Genomic DNA, 21,533 nt, shown 5'->3' with positions numbered 1-21,533 from the left:
GAGATCGAATGATGGTAAAAAGAAGGGAAAGGAAGAGGTTTTAATCTGTATTTTCAGTCACTAACATTTTTAAAGCCTCATTAGCAAAACAACGAGAATATTAACAAAAGTATCTGATTGTACATGAAGTTAAAATATTCTTACTGCATGTATGTCAGATAAAAGAATCTCATGATTTTGCTAAAGCTGTTCTTTACAATGTCCAACAGAATGCATTTTTCTTAGGTTTTGTCTGTTGTCCATCAAGTTGTGACACTTGCAAATGAAATTATTTGTCTGCCTTATTCAGCCTCCTCACGGAGTGCAGGGGAAGCCTGAAAAAAATTATTACTGCAATGATGTACTCACAGTGGCTCAACATTCCTGATGCAGATGTAGTGCACTCGAATAAGCACAGCTGACATCCAAACAGGGCAATGAAATACTCACATTTCTTTAATATACCAGGATCCTGTGAGCATCAGAAATACTGCATCTTTCCAAGATGACTATTAGAAATGTTTTGGACATGGGAACTGGTCTTAAACAATGCTTAGTTGAAGGGATAGGACACTAAAACCTGAATAAATCACTTTTTCAGCCAATTGCTTAACCAGGTGTTTGACTTGGCACATATTAACATAAACAAAATACTAAAATTAAAAAAGAAAACAACAAACCCACAAAAAACCCTAAACAAATTCCACTTCCATCTTTGATCTTTAAGATAACATTTTTATTATCAAACTCATTAATTTACTGGGTTTTTTTCTTTGATAGCAAGGTAACTCATGCTCTGACATTTATGATATGAAATTCAAGTGAAGGTAAAGGCATGAGCAGCTGAGCTGCTTTATGCGTTGGTTTTTTTTTAAACCTGAGGTATCCAGGCAAGCCCAAGAACATATCAATGTCACCTTGTTGCCAATCTCACCCAGGTATACCACCATAAAAATTAATGTCTTCACTAAAATCTTATAGCAAAATAACCAGTACATGTGAATTGTCCCAAAAGAGCATCACACCCATTTTGGTACCAAAAATGTGTATTTTTTTTTTCCCTGCATATCATTCTGTTTCAGAAAATAAAAAGCTATACTCATTTATGTATTATAAAAAGCTGTTTGTTTGTTCTTGCAGTTTAATTAATAACAAAAGAGAAATACTTTAAAAACAAACAAACAAACAAACTCCTAAACCCCCAACCTTTTGATCTTGCAACAGTCTCACTTTCCAATTTGCTGAGCACCCACCATCTGAGGGGAAGCACAGGTTCCCAACCCTTTCAAGTTAAGGGGCAAGTTAAGTCCCACTGTCAATATTCAGAAACATTTAAGCACTTCCAAAACTAGCCCTCGACATTTTCAAAAAAGGGGCTTTTTGTTCTGAAGAAACTTCTGAGGTTACTCTATGGCAGAGCGTGAAAAGAAACCAAGATAATTCCTTCTGGCCGTTTACTCTGATCTGCCATAAAATTTACATGGACACAACAAAACCAATAAAATCAGACGACACCTTTCTCCCCACTGGGCCTGTGTAGGTCATAGCAGAAGGACAGAGAAATACGCATTTTTATTAACCTTATTCCTAAAAAGCCAAGTTATATAATTTTTTCTCTTCTGTATTTCTTCCACTTTTAAGTTCGCCAAAAATTACATTTGCCCTTCCAAAAAGGTTCTCTTTAGAGAGCATCAGTAAAATGTGATGAAAAGATCAAGTTTAACTAAGTTTAACCAAAGCATTGAATTTAACTTTTAACTAAAAAATACTTGTTTTGCACAGTGCTCCTTCTCCAAAGATCCCATGCCACTTTCCCAAGTCTCACAGTAAACCTGCCAAGTATTACCTTATCCATTTTACAAGCTGGGCTGAAGCGTTCAAGGTTGCTGCTCAAGATTGCAGAGCCATACCCCGACGCTTCCTAGGCCCCTCGAGAAGCTGTGTAGAACCTCAGTGACCGCCCAAGGTTCTAGTTCAGGTACAGCCCCTCGCTCCTGAGTGCTAACTTCATAATCTAGAATTCATATTCAAGGTTTCTGCCTTGCAAAGTCCTGTGATACAGACATATTCAAACAATGTTTCCAGAGAAACAAAAAGGAGTTACTGCAGATTTGAAGTGCTGTCATGTCTTGTCATCCACGGAGGAAGGAGTTGATCTAGAGGCATGAACGTACACCCTTTCCAGAGGTTACCCAGAGCATTTCAACAGTAGTGCTAGCCTGATGCCCAAATCTTCCAGGGTTTACTTGTTCAGTTTTTATTTTGCGATGTTTTAACGCTAAGCACGGATACTTGGAATGAGATTATCATTCCTAGTCAGTTGTATAAACTTGCTGAAATTTTTGCTATCTCATTATGGAGATTTTCAAATCCAGATAGTCAGTGTACCTGAAGAGAGCCTCATAAAGCACCATGTGTTAGAGAGCAACACCTGAAACAATTACATATACCATATAGAAAGAACTGAGTTGATGCATATTTCCCATAATTCTGCTAGGGGAATGCAATTATTAAATGGATGGTTTTACTTGAAGAAAAAGAAATAAAAAAGCATTAAAACCCCAATAAGTATCTCAACATTCCTTGAGTCCCTGTTTCTCTCTGAGGAGGTTTACAGTGTTCTTCTGTTTTATAGATATTTTGCCATTTAGAAAATAGCTCCTAATAACACATCATCTTAGCTAGCCACAAAGCACCTCCAAAGAGTTAAATTACATACAAGAAAGAAGAAAACCCATCTCTCAACTGTGGTTATCTTCATTTTAGTTAAAGAGACAAAAATGCTATCTGTGTTACCGATATCTTCTCAATACAAGTATCACAGGTTTTAGTTTCCACTGACAGTCAGAACCAGCACACAAAACTGAATTTGAACTAAGCACGTACCATTATGGATGGTGACAAAACAAGCTAATGCTTTGTGGCTGCTTTTACACACCCCAATATATGTTTTTGTTAAAAGACATTTTTAGGATGCTTATTATAAAGTAAACATTACCAAATTACCTGGGGAAGGAATATTCATACATTCATACAGATAAAATTGGGGTATTCCATCCTAAACAGTGTCACTTACCTTGTTCATTTATAGAGTACCAAACACTACAGAATCCAGAGCTGAAACTACATCTACACAATTAGTTCTTCCAAGACTCACTGTGTTTATAATGAACAAAATTCACGATAGCATATACAGGTTATAGAAAGCAGTTTGCAAACTCATTGGAATGTGCAACTTCACTTAATGCCCTTTTTCCCTTTCCATTACACTAAAATTGTTAACTTCCTTAAAAATATTTTCATTCCAGTCTGAAGGAACGTTACCTGTAAATATATTTAGCAGCACTGACCACAAGACTAGGTCACCAGTGCCACTACACATGAATAGGTACTCCATTACAAAAACAATACGAAAAGTTTTCATCATTGCAAAAGTCAGGGTTTTTAGGATCTTATTTCTATGGGATGGAATAAAGATGATAAATTTGCCTTAAATGGAAAAATGAGAGAAAAAAAAGAAAAAAGAGAAAGTATTATAACTTTCCACCTCTTACTGACAGAGTGAACTATAAAGGCTTTGGTAAATTTCAGCTGACATATGCTTACAAAGATTTTGGGATTCCTTTCACTTTTGCTTGTTCAGAGATCTCAGAAGAACACTACATAGCAATGAATATCTGCAGTGCTGAAAATAGGAAGACCTTGGCAGGTATTGTGGAATTAGCCTGAAATATGTAAATACAATTGACTTTTTTCCTTCTCACTAAAGATTCAGAATTGACCACTGAATTAGGAAATAAAAAGAACATCTCTTTGAAGAACTGAAAAAAAACATTAAGACCAACAAGCGTCCATTTCATATAACAGCATACTTTTGGTTCAGGTTATTCTCCAAGGGAAGTTATAAATAGGACAACCCACTACCATGCTTATACTATTGCAAACTTAGTTACCAAACATGCTTTTCACCTGCAGCAGTACTGGCCCACTGTAAGTGAGAGAACAAAGTCCATGTCCCAGTTCTGGCCTTTTTCCCTTTGGCTGCTGGGGCAGTGGGTGACGGAGGTGATAGTAACATGCTCAGCACCTGGAGGGAAAAAGTGCCGCATGTCCCACACCAATAATTATGAATCCTTAAATCTACTGGAGTCATTATAGAAGGCATGGCACTTTAATCCCTCGTTTAAATAAGCACAGCCACTTTGTAGATGTTTGGTTACTTTGTTCAGTTTCCACATCTAAAGACAAAAAAAGCCTTGTAATTAATCTTGAAATACAAATCCAATAACCATCATTGCCTTCTCTGTTCTTGGTCTGTTGCAGCTTGGCAAGTCTTAACACAGCTCAGGGAGCGTTGCCAATATTACAACTCAGGTAGCATTGCAAGTACACACTTATCATCATCATCATCTGACCCTTTCACAGCATAAATTAAGAACATGGCATTCAAAAACACTTCCAAGCAAGAGATAAGAATGTGCTACCCTATCAATCTGTTAGGGGTAAAGACACAGACATACATATAGAACATCAATAATATTTTTTTCCTTACTTGGCTTTACTTGCTCTTCCTGTGCTATTCCAACATCATCAGAATCAGACAGTTCCTTTATGAAGTTGGAAGGAAACATGCCAGTCTTTCCATTGAGTATACCTTCCCACCATCCCTCTTCCACCTGCACCAAGGCAAAATAAAAAAAAAGGGGTTTTAACATAAGCAACACTTTACAGAGTTACATTATATACATGATTTTCAGTAACAATGACAGTAATGCTTTTGACCAGTTTGTATTAATTTCAGGTATAAGGAGCACATGGCACAGGCTCCAAGCCAGAACATCTTTTTTTTTTTTTAAAGTAAAACCAAGAAAGATGCATGTACCCATCTGCAAATGTCAGCAGTGCTGACAGCAGTCAGGAGCATGGATGAGCATTAAATAAAAGGATAAAACAACAACCAGAGAGCACACAGTGTCTCTACATTTCAATTTTTATGGATATCAGTTCAATCACTAAATTTTCAGCACACGCTGTACTCGTATTCATGACCATCTTCTTAACAGATGTGATTTGCAGATTGTAAGAGTTTAAATTCCCTAAGTAATCAATGGCGAAAGAGAAATACCTGCAAAGGGCTATTCAGAGAATCTCAACTAGGTATCTTAATATAAATCATGTGAATATTCCTGCCTTCCCCATCAAAATCAGAAATTCTCTATTTTAAAAATTAAGAATGCTGCTACATCATTAATGTGTTAACGTAAGAAATCTACAGAGAACAAAGAACAGCACTAAATGCATATTTGACTCTAGATTTACAAAGAGCTACTGAAAAACATAATAATGATATGGTTGGAAGGAGGAGAGACACTTCCTAGCCCAATCCCAAGAGAAAATATCACTTAAAAATGACAAACTCCCTCCTGTACAACCCATTCAGGATTGAACGGCAGTGTCAGGCAGTGAAATGACAGCCCTTAGAAACCAGACGCCTTTAGGTTATAATGGGACAGCAAGAAATGACTTATCATATGCATCGGCTAAACACACCCTTGACAGATAAATATTTTTCATCTGTCAGACACTGTCCACTCACTAAAAAAAGTGACAGGGGAGGACAGTGTCAGCCTGTGACACATCAGTCTCCAACAACATTTGACCCACCTCTTTCCTGCCCACCTACAAAAATTTTGAAAATAGAAAGTTAACTTTACAGGTTTGGGGTGTTCACATCTACTGTTAAAAAACCAACCCCACAGCTTAAATGGTACTAGTTAATTATCATAGAAAAAAAGTCTGTTTCGTATCACTTATCTGTGAAAATCTCAAGTTCTTAGAAAACAACTCTCTTAATAATACAGGCAATATATTTCCTCGAACTACAGAGGAATGGTTGAATTTTTTTCAACTTAGCTACATGAACTATTTTACTATAAAGAATATTGTTGTTACTTGAGGAGTGTTTCCTGTGCTTTCTCTCCATCTTCAACCTTTTTAGCACTTTTCTTGTCCTCCTGGGTTGATTTTTTGTTTTAATTTGAAAGCAGTTCAGACCAGCACAGCTACTTTCATTTAATCTCAGTACCTGCCCATGACAAAACCTTTTTTCCTCTGCCCCCCCAAATGCATCAGTAGTATCAGTGAGGTCAAGCACAACTCTGGGAATAATGGCTAATATCTTGCTGCTACTTCAGAGGATAGAATACATACAAATCACTCGATCCCTTCAGTGGGGTGCAGGTTTTTTGCATTATAGTATCAAAGTCTCTGGAAGGTAATATTTGCTTTTCTTCTCTCCAGACAAATTAAAAACCATACGGAAAACTGAAACTGCATGACACACAACACTTAGTAGATTCTACAAATTATATCTCTAAATACCTATATATATCATTATATAGAAAATAAACAACATGGCGAAGACTCTTAAGAGCTATAAAATATTTCAATTTTTATAAATGCAGTATTCCCAGATGGCTCTACTGATTAGAGCTAAACATTAAACTATAACTGCATTAGCTGATTGATCAGAAGATTAATCACAGGAGAATTACACAGTTCCCAAGATCCCTGCTTTGCAAGATGCTAGGACTACTCAACAGAAATAAGGTGATCAATATCACTCAGTTCCATCTTTCCCTCAAATAATTTTCTCCTGCTTACTTCTTCCAGGGAAACACTTCACAGTTTTCTTACAAGTTAACACTAGCACTCTTTATGTGGCGTGTTTATGTATGGATCTCTATGTACGTGCAGAGAAATACACATATACAAAGATGTTTTGACAGGTAAGTCTAAATTGGATGTGAATATACTCACAGCATTCATTAGCTTCTAAGTTTTCCAGCTGATACAAGAATGAATTATCTGAAAATACCATGTCATATTCAATAATTTTACGAAGTCAGAAAAATCTAAAGCAAACCCCAGATTTTTTTTCCCGCAAGAAAATACAGAATCACGTTAGCAAGCCATCAGAGGTTCAGGTCAAACTGGGTTTCCCAAAGATTTATTAGGAAATTTTCATCAAAAGCACCCAAAGCTTTCATTTTTTAAAAAAACTATAGCTACATGGTACATACCTTTAAGCCTCAAAACACAGCAGCTAGAGATTACTCCATACAATAAAGAAGACACTAAATACCCCCAGGATTTAGTTATCCCAAACTGGGGCAATCCACTACCAAATGTTTTGAAATGTCGCAATAATTTCCAGCCAATAAAACCTTACAAATGAAAATCCATTATTCATGGAGGTAATCCCTCTGAAAGTATGAGCACTCAATAGAATTTGTTACTATACTATTATAACAAAGTGTTTTGAGGATTTATACATCTAGGTCCTGATTTATGCCCAGCATTCATGTGCTGAACCAAACAATCTAAAAAGAGGAGGATTTCATTCAGTAGTCCATGACCCTATGCCAGAAAGGAAGTTCTACTATTCATAATATCCTACACACCAATTGTAAGTTCAGCCTGAAAACAAAGTTTTTAAGTTAGAAGAGAAATCTTTCCAATCTGCCAAATCTAGGTGGCTACAGCTAGAGGTATTTTCAAGACGTGTTTTCAGTGTGTTATATCTGTTCACTGCCTTTCGGAGAGGCATGGCACGTCCTCATCTTGCCAAGCCCCTAGGCTGCCAGTACTGCTGTCACACCGCATTTGAAGAGCAACAACATACAGGAAAGTGACTGAAGGAACTTCATTACTCCACTTCGTATATTTAGGGAGGTAACAGCACACGTACCCAACTGCAGCTCAGTCAATGCCATGCGTGGGGCAGCGACAGATGCACTAGCAAACAGCTGTATGCAGTTCGATGCCTGGATGTGACTGAATGAGATATGAACGACAATATCACCAGAGAATGGTGCATCACCTCAGAGAAATGCATCCCATTAAGAAGCCTTGCCTTTGGGATTTAAAAGGAAATTTAATCTACATAATAATTATGCAACATTCAAATGTTCTTCCAGTGTCATTGGGCTTTGGTTTTTTTTACATTTTCAATGAAGAAAGAATACTCGTATTTTGTTTTTATTTGAATTACTGTCATGGTTTAATCCCAGCCAGCAACTAAGCACCAGGCAGCTGCTCACTCACTTCCCCCCACCCAGTGGGATGGGGGAGAGAATCGGAAGGAAAAAGGTAAAACTCATGGGTTGAGATAAGAACAGTTTAGTAGGACAGAAAGGAAGAAACTAATAATGATAATAACAATAATAAAATGACGATAATAATAATAAAAGAATTGGAATATACAAAACAAGTGATCCACAATGGAATTGCTCTCCACTTGCTGACCAACGCCTAGTCAGTTCCCAAGCAGTGATTCCTCCCTAGGCCAACTCCCCCCAGTTTATATACTGGGCATGACATCACATGGTATGGAATACCCCTTTGGCCAGTTTGGGTCAGCTGTCCTGGCTGTGTCCCCTCCCAAATTCTTGTGCCCCTCCAGCCTTCTTGCTGGCTGGGCATGAGAAACTGAAAAATCCTTGACTTAGTCTAAACATTACTTAGCAACAACTGAAAACATCAGTGTGTTATCAAATTCTTCTCATCCTAAATTCAAAACGTAACACTATACCAGCTACTAGAAAGAAAATTAACTCTATCCCAGCCGAAACCAGGACAATTACTCAATCAGTAGAGCCCTTTTTGATGTAAATGAGGTTTTTGGAAACTATAAACCAAATACAGATGAAAGTAATTCAAACTAAAATGTTTTACTTTGTTAGAAAGTGTTTAATCAAATGGTGAGATCCCAGCACACAACAATAACCCAGACTAGAAAGACAGTAAGACGTTGTAATAGTTAATTTTACTTACAAATAATAATATAAATAAGAAATCATAATGAAGTGCTCAAAATAGATACCATGGAAGTGGACAGACAGGAAAACAACACAGAGAATTCTATGGGTGAGACATCCAGCCACACAAACAAGAAGTTCTCAAAAGGGTATACAGAAGTTAGGACATTAAGCTGCTTAAAAATCAACAAAAATTTCTTGATCTCAGCGTATTTCCGTAGTTCACGTACAAAAAATAAAAATTAAAAAGAAAATAATAAGACAGCAGTCCAAGCCTTCAGGCAAAGATAATAGCTCTATTTCAGACCAGAAAGACAGTTTTATTCTGTAACTGTAAAGCAACCAAAGAAAACAAAATCCCTTTAGTAGGTCACTAGGACTACAAGATTAAGATATTCCAAAAGCGAGGAAATGTTACTCTTTATGTTCTTTAGGTTTTCTCTTCATGGCCAATACAATGTGCAGCACCTCCCCTTAAAGAAAGGAATGTCAGAGGGAGCATCAGCCTGACCTGCAGTGCAACAAACCTTCCTGCTACAAGCCTAGAAGCACCTTCCCTCGAGGGAACTGGGTGCCCATCCCTGTAACTCCAGGATGGGATACCCAAAAAGAGCAGGAAATGCTGAGGCCAACTACCAGCAGTCGCTTGCCAGAGTATCTAGGACTGCCACAGCTGCTTGCTTACACCTTGCTATATAATTAATAGGCTAAAGTTGTTAAATGATTAAAATGTTCCGCTCTTCGGAATCACTGACCTAAAGTGTATTTCCAATAACCTCGTGTATCTGCCTGTTCCACAAGCTTTTCTATAACCTCCAGCTTTGCCTGTTAGGCTGACAGACTACTTAGAGCTCAGCTGGGGCAAATGAGGGAGGCTTTGAGTCAGGAAAGGTTTCAGATGGAAGAAAGTCTCCCTGGATCACAACAGAGTCTGTCTGGGCTGTTAAAACTAAAGCACAGTCCCAGGAATAAAAGCAATGCCAGAGGCAAGCAACAGGAAGGAGAGAAGCCCAAGGTCAACAAATTTTCTTTTGCTTAGAGGGAACTAGAGCACAGAAAGCAAAGGAAAAAACTCCCTTATTTTATAAATTCTAATGGAAGATCTTGAGCTTGAAGGACAAAAGCAATCGCATGTTGAAAGGAAATTAAAAACATAGATTCCCAAGAGGCAAAATAAACAAATCATATTCACTGCCAATGGGAAAAGAAATTTTGGAAACAAGACCTCAACAGAAGATGGTGCCTACAGTGCCACTTGATGGCTTATTCTGGGAGTGCATTCAGAGAGAGCCATACCCATGAGACATCAACCAGCCCTTGGGCTTCTGCTACAGCACATCTGGAAGCTGTTTGATAACTCTGGTGCAGAAGGGAAGAATTAAAAACTGCACAAGCACCTTGTATTAGGCGATCTTTTCAGCTTCAGAGTTCTTTAATTTACAATGTCAAAATGTGCTTTGGGATTTTTTTCATTTGTTCTTTGTGGTTTGGATTTTTCTTGGTTTTTTTAACATCATCTTCTAAGTAAGAAACTGAAGGGCAAAGAAAGCAATCACACAGAACTTCAATGATCCTATAAGCACCCTTGTTTCCACAAAAAAGCACCCTACCACATAAACTAACCAAACAAGCAGTAGCCATAGAAGTCCTTGTGTTGGAAGAGGATCAGGAAAAACACAGCATTTCACAGAAAAGTAACAGAGGGACATGGAACCCCAGCATTCATTCCCAGCTCTTTTCTTGCAGTATTATACAGTTCTGTACTTGTGGCACAGACCATCCCCTTGCCACTATTAAATATTCCCCTTTCAACTCTACAGCTGTCAAAATAAGTTACTGTAAGGAAAGTCCAGCTCAATCCTCAGTGTTTATCCTGTTCTTATAAATGGGTTGAACCACTTTATCTCGTAACAACAACAACAAAAAAGCCCCATCAACCTTGCCCCAAAGGAGCAAGAGATTTGTAAAAATTCAGTCTGCATTTTTATAATTTTAAATGAGTTACTTACAGGATTTGATCATGTAATATATGGCAATGTTAACTAAAAGTCAAAGAATAAGCTCAGTGGTATTACAGCATGCCTCAGTCAAAGACTTAGTTGTGAGCTTAACTCCATGTACCACACATTGCCAAAAAACTGACTTCTCAGCAGGATGAGGCCACAAGGTACATAGCAGCACGACAACAGACTAATCCCAAATGAAAGCAGGCTCAAAACTGTTGCATGACATGCCAAATGTCCTTACTCTGATGCTACAGGTTAATTGTCTGGCATTCCGTGAAAGTCTAAGGGTGAAACATAATTGGAATTCAGATATCTGCATTTAATAAGACAATTAGTTACAGTTGTATTTTGGGACAACTGTAATTAGAGTTATAGCTAATGAGCTAGGAAAATGACAAGCAAAAAACTATCAATCACACATTAAATGTGAACATAAACAATGATGAAAATGCTTCTCTTGTTAGTTTCAAATGTACTTTTAATTTAAGTCTGTTAATTAATTTCTCATGGGTATCAGTGTCTGTGTAGTTATAGGAACCTCTAGTTTAACAACAACCATTTTATCTGTTGTGATAAATGCTTGATCTTATTATCATTAATTTCTGGCTATTCAGAACAAATAGGAAGGAACTGTGAATTCTGAACGTACACAGCCTCCAAGGATATCTAGCCGGTGACAAGCCTAGTATCTCAAAACTCAAGCTTGCTGATGCTGTTGTTTCAATTCACTGTATAGCCCCAAACCACTTGTGCCACACCAGGAACTTCCAATTGTACCTACCACAACCACAGACATAAAAACCCTTTCAAAAAGTATCTTATCCAATCTGTTGGCACGAGGAGGAAGGATCTGGGGCAGCTTTAGATGCTACTACACCTCAGGTGTTGGTTAGCACCCTGAAGCAGAGGTGGGAGAAGGGAAGACATCCTCATCCTCAGCATGTCACCATGTGATATCGGTGTAACCCATCTTCACTGGGGGTCTGGGGAAACACACTTGCGCACTGATGGAGGCAGCTGAGGAGAAGACTTGCATTCCCTTCTGCCAACCCTTTGCTGGAGGCAGTGACCTTCAAGGGGTTCGAGGAGGAGCAGAACCCATTTCTTTAAGGATGAAGCCAAATTAGCACAGTACAACAGGAACCAGCTTTTCTTTGCAACAGGAGAAGTTTAATGAGTCGTCAACCATAAGTGACATTTTAAACACTTTTTTTGCTAAATACCCACATAAAGATACATCTACCGTATTTTGATCTAAACAGTATCTGTTTTAGTTTGCCTTAAGTCAGTTAGGAATTGATTTATTTTCAACTAACCAGAAATCCACAGAGATTTGAAACTATTAATCTAAGTCAATTTAAAACAAATTAATTCAACTGATGCAACTTTCTTAGAAGGATACAATAACATACTGCCTGTGAGAATCTGAGACCTTCTACTCATGAATAAAAAGATGGGGTAAGAGAAAGGAGCAACTGGAAATGGAAAGTGAATGACCATTAATGTTCCAGTTACCCACTGAACCACTGTAAATAATGCTGAAGATGCTATCATCCAGTTTTTCATCTTGAGTAATGGTAAACAAAATTGATACTTTGCAAGACTTGCCTCCCATTGTCACCTAAGTGGGAGGGGTTTTTTGCTGTTGTTTTGAGGTCTTTTGTACAGTAACACAGCATGATTTTGGCCCTTGCAAAAAAATCTCCATTTTCACAACTGAGGAAGCCATATTTTTTAAATAATAAGTCCCTCACGGCAAACATTTATCATTTGAAATAAGGAGCATTGTATAATGACATAAACACTGTGAATCCTATTTCAATGCAATGACTCTTTGTGCAGCATTACCTACAAGCAGAAGGGTAAACAATGAAGTCAGTACATTGGTTGGTGCCGCCTTCTACATCAGATAAAGTTCCTGTTTCAAAAGAAAAATTCTGCCCTACTTTTTCAAGGAATTAGCACTACCACGATAAGGGCAGAAGAGAAAGTAGTAAAGGCCAATATTCAACATCAACTGCTTGGTATCAACCATGACAGAAAACACAGGTCACAACAACACTTCCTGAGGTGCTGAGAAATTTTTCTCTAAATTCCTTTACCTTCCCTCTTTCACCAGCTGACCTAGTTCCACCCAGAAGAGTCAGACAACGTCCTGGATCACATGAATGCACCGGATGATGCCTGAGGCAAAGCTTATGTTTCAGTAGCTGACAGAACAGGGTATTTTGTAAGCTCAAAGTGGGCACAGCCTCACCTGTGTTAGCTGTTCTTCTTCGGCATTTACTTATGGCCAGTGGTTCAAGCTAGCCATGAGCAATCCTCTTCCACACTACAGTAGAACTAATTCCAGTATGACATTCTTTAGGACTGCCAATCAAAAAAGCAGCCCTACATAATATATTTTCTAAAACCTTAGAATCCGCAAGTTGTCAATGGTTTCTTCAACAGTAGCACTTCAAGGTACAATTATGAGATTAAGACTACAAAGTCTGTAATCGGCAATCCAAGTGGGTTTCAAAAAACAAGCCCCTAACTATAAGCACAGACATGCAAGTACAGGAATGTTTCACTTTCCTAGTTCTACATCTTTCAATTTTAATGCAAACATTTTCAGTCTTATTTGGATTTAAATAAATCTGTTATTTATAATTAAGTTGTTCAAAGTTACAAGAAGACAGGAGATGCATTTCATAAGAGAAGTCTAGTGTCTCATCTAAATTATTTAATCATACAACTTATTCGGTGGAGTTAATTTGTTGGCTGGATACTAGGAAGGGGTTTTATTCTATCACTTTACTCTTGAAAGACACAGACTTAAAAGTTTTAAGTAGGGCAACTGACGGAAGATATTAGTGTGGCCATGTGAGGTCAAATATACTTAAAATTATGCGATGAAAACGGCTTGTGCTGCCGTGAAACTCATTATAATATCAGGTTTACATTGTCTTCAAAATATTCTCTTAAATATCTTACAACCTTGACATCCCCCATTACAATTCTGCTCACAGACAGAATAAGGTTAGTTAAGAGACACATCATGTCTGATTCCAGGAAGAATGATGCGCAGAGCTAGCGTGCGCAGCTAGGTTAAAGGAAAACCAGTGATCAGTAAGCTTCTTACATTCAGATGTGAGAATTTAATCTCTCATAAGAAAATGCTGGATGTCATGTAGATTGCAGTAGAATTTATATTCTTTTAGAACTGATTTATTAAGTGACAGATGCAGGAAAAAGAAAACTAACCATATAACCTTGACAAGAAAATAAATGTTGACTTACTAGCTGCTGAGTCACAGGGAAAAAAAAATCCAACAAGTAAATGATACAAGCTGAAACACACCTTTTATTGGCTGCTTGAGCAGACTAAGGTCTTAGATCTTTTTAAAGCTAAGTGAATAAAGACTAAATGAGTTTGAATGCATTCTACTTAAAGGATTCATGTTAGCATTTTGACTTTTGGTCCTCATGCTATTAAGCTCAAGAAGATATTTCTAAAATCTCTGATGGAAAAAAACTGAAGGTATTGGGAGTGAACAGCATTCCTTGATCCTGCAACCACATTCACCCATGAAAAGAAAATTTCTGTATCTCTGTCCAAGCTTGCATAATTTGGTCCCAGTCCTTCTAAGACATGTGCATTCATTTTCCACCCAAAATAAGTGCATCTTAAGTCTCTAAAGAATTTGTTGGGGGTTTTTTTTTTTGTTTGTTTTGTTTTGTGTTGGTTCTTTATAACTAAAATGAAATTGTTAAAATTTACAGGCAAAGATGACAGAAGCTGAATGTCATGGCTGAACTCCAGAGGGCTTCAAGTAAATTTCTTAAATGTGTTTAACTCTGTAAAGATAATTCTTCCCTGTGACTGGCTTACTAAAATTGGGAACAGCTTCTTCTGCTATAATGTTGGTTCTTCAGAGATACAAACTCAAGAGCCCTGTAGCACAAACTTCAAGCTTTTTGCCTGAACAGAACTCAGAAGTGTCAACTGATCAAGTAAAACCAGCAGAAATGCTATGGGGAAAAAAAACCCTCACAAAATCCATAAGCAACCACCCACATCCCTTCACCCCTGACAGTAACCCAAACCAGACGGGTCAGTATATCAGAGAAGAAAAATGTCTGGTTTAAATTATGTCTTAAAACACACTGTATCTAAGTGCTCAGCATGCAGAAGGTATGTCAGAACTGCATGTGTGTATATTCCATTAAAGATCTGCTCACCTCTCCCACAACTTCAATGATGTCACCAACTTTTAATTCCAGTTCATCTTCATTTTGAGGCATATAACTGAAAGCCACCTGACATCTTCTTCTTCTGTTTCTCTCTCCTGGTGGAAATGAAGGAAACAGGGAAATTGTAAAACTAAAACAAAATTCCATGCCAAACACAAGCCAGGGGAAATGATTAAAGATGAAATATTATTCTTTGAGCACTATTAAAAGAATCTGAATTTTTGTAATGCTTAGTATATCTGCCTAGAATTAAATTTATGAACAGAATTAATTACAAAAAATTAATTTACAAAAACCAACCCTCCCCCCCCCAACAAATTCTTTACAAAAGATTTCTGGTGCATATTATTTCTCTCAACTATTTTTATAATTCAATGTAATTAATAAATGTAAATAAATTGTGGGGATTTTTTTCCTTTCTGTAATAATATTTAAGAGCCAAAATTTAAGTAATAGATTGTGCTTCCCAGTGACAGGATGGACAAACTTTACTCAGAGGATCTTTCCAGGTGTATTTGATATGATTTCGCTTCTAGGCTAATGCTCTATACACATGATGTAGGCAAACCCAGGAACTGGAGGGGTGAGGAAGGGATCCAAAACCCTGTGGCTTTTGCTCGTATGGAAATAAGCTCTCAACTGATTATTTTGTCCTGTATCTTTTTCTCCACAACTCTTTCACAGGTGTACAATTATCTCACTAACCTTTTATATATATATATATATATATTTATTTGTTTTTTCTTTTACAGATATACACACACACACACACATCAGTTATATATGTATGTATGCACACGTATTTGTAAGGTACATCTTTATGCACTAATATCGGATTAAAGAAAATGGAAGGAAAACTCATTCCAAAGGACCCCCCAAGCTAGGCGTGTCATTGGGTTAGGGTGGTTAAGACAGGCTAATTTTGATAATCAACCAGCTACTGGAAATGATGTTACCAGCCATCTTTCTCTTCAGCTTGGCTGTCCAGGCTCCCATGAGAAGCCGGTATGAAGGTGCATCTTTGGATGCGTGAGTGGAGAGAGGCTTGAATTCATAGCTCTGAATAAAAGTAAGACCCTTCACTTGACCCTTCTGCCATCACAGTTTTAAGACAGACAGATAAATGAAAAGGTTCAGTTCCAGAGCCATTTGCCAGATTCGCTGGCTTACATATAATTACAGTTGTACGATTTGTAGCAGAGCGGATGAGAGAACTTCCCTAAATCAAGTTGCCAGAGCTTGCTGCGAGGCCTCTGTTAGCTGAAGGACAACTTACTGACATGAATCATGACCATGTTGGAATGTGGTGGAGGAGGAGAAGGTAGGAAGAGAGAAATCATTCAAAACACAGGATTCACTGATTACTTCCTCTTCTCTAAAAGATGTGCAATGTATAAACCATACTATCTTGTATTATTTATATACACATATCCACACAAACATATATACACACACTCTAAACAAATAAATGTACCTTCTCTTATGCTATTTCTCTTAACTGTTAAACATGCTCAATACACACCAAATCGGTTGTGTAAACACTGTCCAAGAACAGCCTTAATCTGACATTAAATTACAGGAATGGATCTTATGGTCAGTCTACTATTTCCCCTGCAACATGTCTTGATAATCCTGCTCTAGGGTGAACAGTAATAAAAAGTTACAGATTTTTTTTTTCTAATCTATTAATTGAAACTAGAGAAAGAAGGGAGAAGGGAAGCCATTGAATTTGGCTTTCTGACAGTCTTTTTCACAGCCACTGCAATCCTGCATGAGTGGCAGCTTTTTGAATGTTAAAATTAATACCTTAATGCAATGTAACCAAACTCGCTCAAATTGGCTATTTTTTCCACCTACAGATGACTGTTCGTTCTTCACCATCTAAACTAAAATGGTCCTAAATGACAACTTTACGCAGCTGCGTTCAAAATAACTTAAATATAATAAATACCTTCCATACCGAGTGCTTCTTTCACTGTGCAAAAGAGGCCGGCTATTTTCCCTAAAGATAACATTCCCACTATGATTTCTAACATCAAGTAGCAACTGATGTGCTGATGTTACCTAATGTGACAGATGTCAGTTGCCACCCTATTTAATAATCAATATTGTGTGACTCTTGGAGAATATTTTTAAGATTGCTAAGAAAGTAAGAAGTAAACACAATTCTGGATGTTAATAACAGAACTGTACGAATCCTTCCCCCTCCCACCCCATAAAGTTTTTTTTATTACTGTATAGAAAATGTAGCGAAAGTCTGCATTTATCTCCATTAGTCTCATGGCTGTCTTGCTGGTCTCCCTCTCCTCCCCGATCTTTCACTAAAGAAATACCTAAATGGAGAGTAGCAAGCCAACAAGAGGCATAGACTCGATGTACCAACTAGTTCCTCCCTCTGGTCTAATGCAAGACAACAGATCCAGCAGCAAATGCCTTTGGTTTTAAGGAGAAGATGCTGCTGGACCCCATGTGCATGCTAATGTTTGGAGTACTTGAGCAGAGCACGAGTTGTGTGAAGAGCTCTACAGTCAAGGCGTATCTCTTTTTTCTTACGCTAAAGCAACTTGGGTAATACAGCAGTATGAGCTTTCCAAGAAAACAGAGCTGACAGGAAAAGATGTCACAAGTAACCAAGCCATGTGTATACAAAAGCCGTTAGTAAAGAAAAACTCTTGGTTTTGCAAATGCAATATTCCCACCTCAGCATCACCGATTTTTTGTCTGTTTCTTAACCAGCACAAAGACTCCAAAGGCAGCATGGTCAGGAACCAGGAAGACCTATAAGACAACTAACAAGCATTTTAGGCAGAAACACTCAACTCTTGGTCTTCTCTTGCCATTTCCCCTTTTGCTAATATTGCCACTTATTGCAGAGTATTATACAGTCTATGCTTTAACTGCTAGTAATCCGAGATCTAAATGGTACTTTGCGCCTCTAAAATGTAAGTAATCTGACTGATTGATGTAAAGTTAATTTTAAACTATATAGGGCAGCAATTCTGCAATGAAGACTGCAGGTACTTTCTAATCTAATCCATTTTTTTCTTACTTGTAAATTGATGAAGAAAATATTTTCTTGGAGGTTTTTTTCATTTTTCTTCACACTTGAGCATAAACTGAGTTACTTGCAGGTGAAGTTACCGCGTGGTGAAAAGGCAGGTAATAAACCCACTACTTTAAAATCAGAAAAGGTGTGCTGCAAAGTCCTCACTGGGTTTTGAAAGGCTTAAAAGAAGGAAAAAAAAAAAGGATCAGTGAACTTTTACTGGCCCATGTATAATAATTTGTAGCAAGTAAGCTGCTGCAGGTAACACGGCACTGCCTGCTGGTCGCAGTTCTAGGCTTTTTCACCTCTGGTAGCTGTGGCACCACATCAGAAGTGTTTTGAAGGCAAAACGCCTATGAGCTGCAGGCTGGGAACTAACCGAGCTACACTGTATTCGGAACAAGCTATCATACAGAAATAACATCACTCACCCTTGTAAAAAACACTGGCTCCCATTTACATAGTTATAATAAACCTCGAAGGAAAAAAAATTCACACGCCTAGTTTGTGCAGTCCATTCTTAAAACAAACCAGGCAGCTACTGAGAATTTTCTGTGCCTGTACAAGGGGGCTAACAAACCAGTGACTCAAAGCATATTGCATCTGAAGCGATGGCACCAAGACCTCAACACCGGTGCCGCCGAGCATGCCTGACTCTGCTCCGCTCCCTGTAAGGGCTGCGTCAAAGGCACCGAACCCTTACAAAGCGTCTGCAGATCTGGCGAGGGAGGAAAGAGAATGGACCTCGCACGCATTGCCGAAGGTGTCATGTCACGATGCACCTTAAGAGCGATGCTGGTTGCCTCCTTATTTTCAGCTGTTGGTTGCCAACTCCTGCTCACCCCACCTGAGGCTACTGCTCCCTCTGCCCTGAGAGGTGAACTGCTTCTCCGACCACTCCCCAAACACCTTCGCCCAGAGCAAAACCTGGTAGCTTAGCAGGGTAAACAACAGGCTTTGCTAAACCAGCTCCTTTTGGTCTTCATCCTAAGATTCACCTATCTCGTTGTAGGTGTCCCTCAGTCAGGTGTCTAAATCTGAGCCCATCACTCAGGAGTGGAGAGAACCCAATACCCCCAGAGGGTACTTAGTGTCCCTGTAAATTAGACAACTAAAATACATCAGGTGAATGACTCTCTGGAGGTGCCTTTTTCTACTGGTATGGTTGGATCAGACCTCAACATCTAACTTTAAAAGGTCTAAAGTTAAGTCAAATGGAAAGAGGAATGAACGTATATTTAGAAACTTGAAACAAACAAATCTCCAAGGGCACAAATCCAACTCATTTCAGAGTGGTGTCTGATCAGATTCTAAAAATGCTGTGGTTGCCTGTGACAGCAGGAGACCATAAAGGGGCTTCCTCCAGCTGTACACATGCAAGAGAGGGCACTGATTTCTAGATAGCTAAACACCCTTCTGGCACTAGCAATGAAAATAAAAAAAGAGGCAATGACAAGGCTTCAATGCTTACCTTTGTAAGGGGCAGCAGAAGCTGAGGCATCGCTACACAAGAAGTCACACGGGTACTTACATGCTGCCATCGGACCCAGGAAAGGTCACACACTGACAACGCGGGGTTAGATGAAAAGTGCGGCAGCAGCAGAGTAGCTAGGAAGTAAACTACTTAAAAATGAACTGGAATTTTCAAATCCAAACTGTTTTTTTAAACTTAAGACCTCTGTCATGAAACAGCTGTTTCTATAAATGTGTGCATGTATGAGCGGGTTAGATGGTGGTGTCTACAGAGCCTACTTTTCACTGATGCCAATGTCTTTGTAGCCTGACCTGTCAGTGAAAACCACATGGTTAACTTCACTAACAGAAGGTCCATCAACTCTACATAATAATCTGCTTTTTTCCCCACCACAAAAGAACAAGGACAGCAATCCATTTCATAACACAGTACAACTATTCTATACAGTCAAAAAACTACATTCAATAAAAACCGTTGGAGAACAGACCCATGGAGCAAATGTATGTCCCTCTCCCTGCTGACAAAAGTTATACCTAAATAGCTGACAATCTCTTCAAAACTAGGTCCCACAGTTTTGTAATTGGATCTCTTTTAAAAAGAGATGTATCACTATCATTGTGGCTCAGGCAAACAATCCAACCCAATTGTTCCTGGATTTCTCTTATTATTGTTTTTTAATAAAGGAGTGTTGCTATGGAAATTGCATGGGTTAGGTTGGGGAATAAGTCAAGGTTTGCACCGTGAGGAGCCTAAGGACATTTCTGCCACATCTAAAACATTTCAGACGCTAAAGGACACAGCAGCTTCTGCAGACCCACGGACTTCCCTCTACTGCGGGCTTGCTGGGTGGCAGGCTCAGGTGAACCACGGAAGGAAACTGAGATCCACTGGGCCACCCTTCAAAGAGACGCAAAGTGACTGAACTCAGTAAAACCGTTTGGCAAAGAAGCCCCTTTCAGGCAAGGCTATTAGGAGGAAAATGACAACTTGGAGGAAAAGTTTCCCGTCTTCTCTGTCAGATTTCCCTGCACACGGCATCATCTGCCCATCAGCCTCAGCTGCACCTCCCATCCTTCCAGCTTTCAAAGGTGTATCTGTAGCTGGGGGGAACTGGTTCTGTGCACAGTCTCTCCTGATCAGGCAAGCTGGGGTGTGATATGACTCAGCTAGAAACCCGTTCTAAATTTAACATGCAAGAAGACAAAAGGCAACTATTGTACAACTAAGAGATTACATACATGCTTTTAGGTTGCATGTTATTGATTTTAGTGGTACTGATGGAGTTCTGGTACAGCTGATTTGGACTGCCAGCCTAGATGGTTACTGTATCACCTTTTTTTTTGGTTATAAATCATTGAATTGTGTATATTAAAATGCAAATGTTAAGAAAAAGGTTGAGCTACAGGCTTACTTCTGAGAAAAACTCTTCTTAAAACTACTACCTTCAGTAGATGCTTTTGAGAAACAGAAATTACCTAATCAAGAGCAAAGAGATAGTTAGCATTAAAAATGTTAAATTTTTCAATGGCTTTTTAACAGTATATTGAAGATAGTGTTAAGATACTTCAGATGTGGATTCTGTCACTATCTTCCACAACACAAGGACTCCACCATCTTATATCCACCCACTAGCAGAAATACAATTCTGATTTTAAAAGGCACCGGAATTGTCAAGTTCCAATTTCCTTCTTTTCCTGGAGAATTTTGGCAGTATTTTTCTGCCCTGGGATGTGACATGCCAATTCCAACTCTCTCATCACCCACATGCTGTTAGAAGGGTGAATGCTTTTGGATGGATGACAACAAAACCCTGCTGAAGTACGTTTGTTCCCTGTCTAGCAGAAAACAGAAGTAAGCTGGGTGTGAATACTTTTTTTTTCTGGCAGGGGGGAAGTGTTGGGGGTTTTTTTGTTTGGTTTGGGTTTTTTTTTTTGGTTGGCTGGTTGGTTTTGTTTTGGTTTTGTTTTGTTTTG

General features: G+C 38.5%; 1 protein-coding gene across 8 annotated transcripts in view; it reads right to left on the bottom strand.

Annotated features, from left to right (window-relative positions):
* Positions 1–21,533, bottom strand: part of SH3KBP1 (SH3 domain containing kinase binding protein 1) — a 225,589-nt gene that overhangs the window by 99,866 nt on the left and 104,190 nt on the right. For 7 of the 8 annotated variants that reach the window (XM_030020196.2, XM_030020198.2, XM_041124841.1 and 4 more), the window contains 2 exons: positions 15,029–15,135; positions 4,532–4,655 (listed from right to left, as the gene is read on the bottom strand). In XM_030020196.2, coding sequence (XP_029876056.1) covers positions 4,532–4,655; positions 15,029–15,135 — 231 coding nt within the window. Of the gene's footprint in view, positions 1–3,948; positions 4,067–4,531; positions 4,656–15,028; positions 15,136–21,533 lie in introns of those variants that run through there. The other variant, XM_030020201.2, reaches the window with a different exon arrangement.

Source organism: Aquila chrysaetos, chromosome 7, assembly GCF_900496995.4.
Source record: "Aquila chrysaetos chrysaetos chromosome 7, bAquChr1.4, whole genome shotgun sequence".
NCBI classification, from domain to species: domain Eukaryota; kingdom Metazoa; phylum Chordata; class Aves; order Accipitriformes; family Accipitridae; genus Aquila; species Aquila chrysaetos.
Note: the sequence above shows the minus strand (reverse complement) of the source record. Positions and strands in the feature narration are given on the sequence as shown.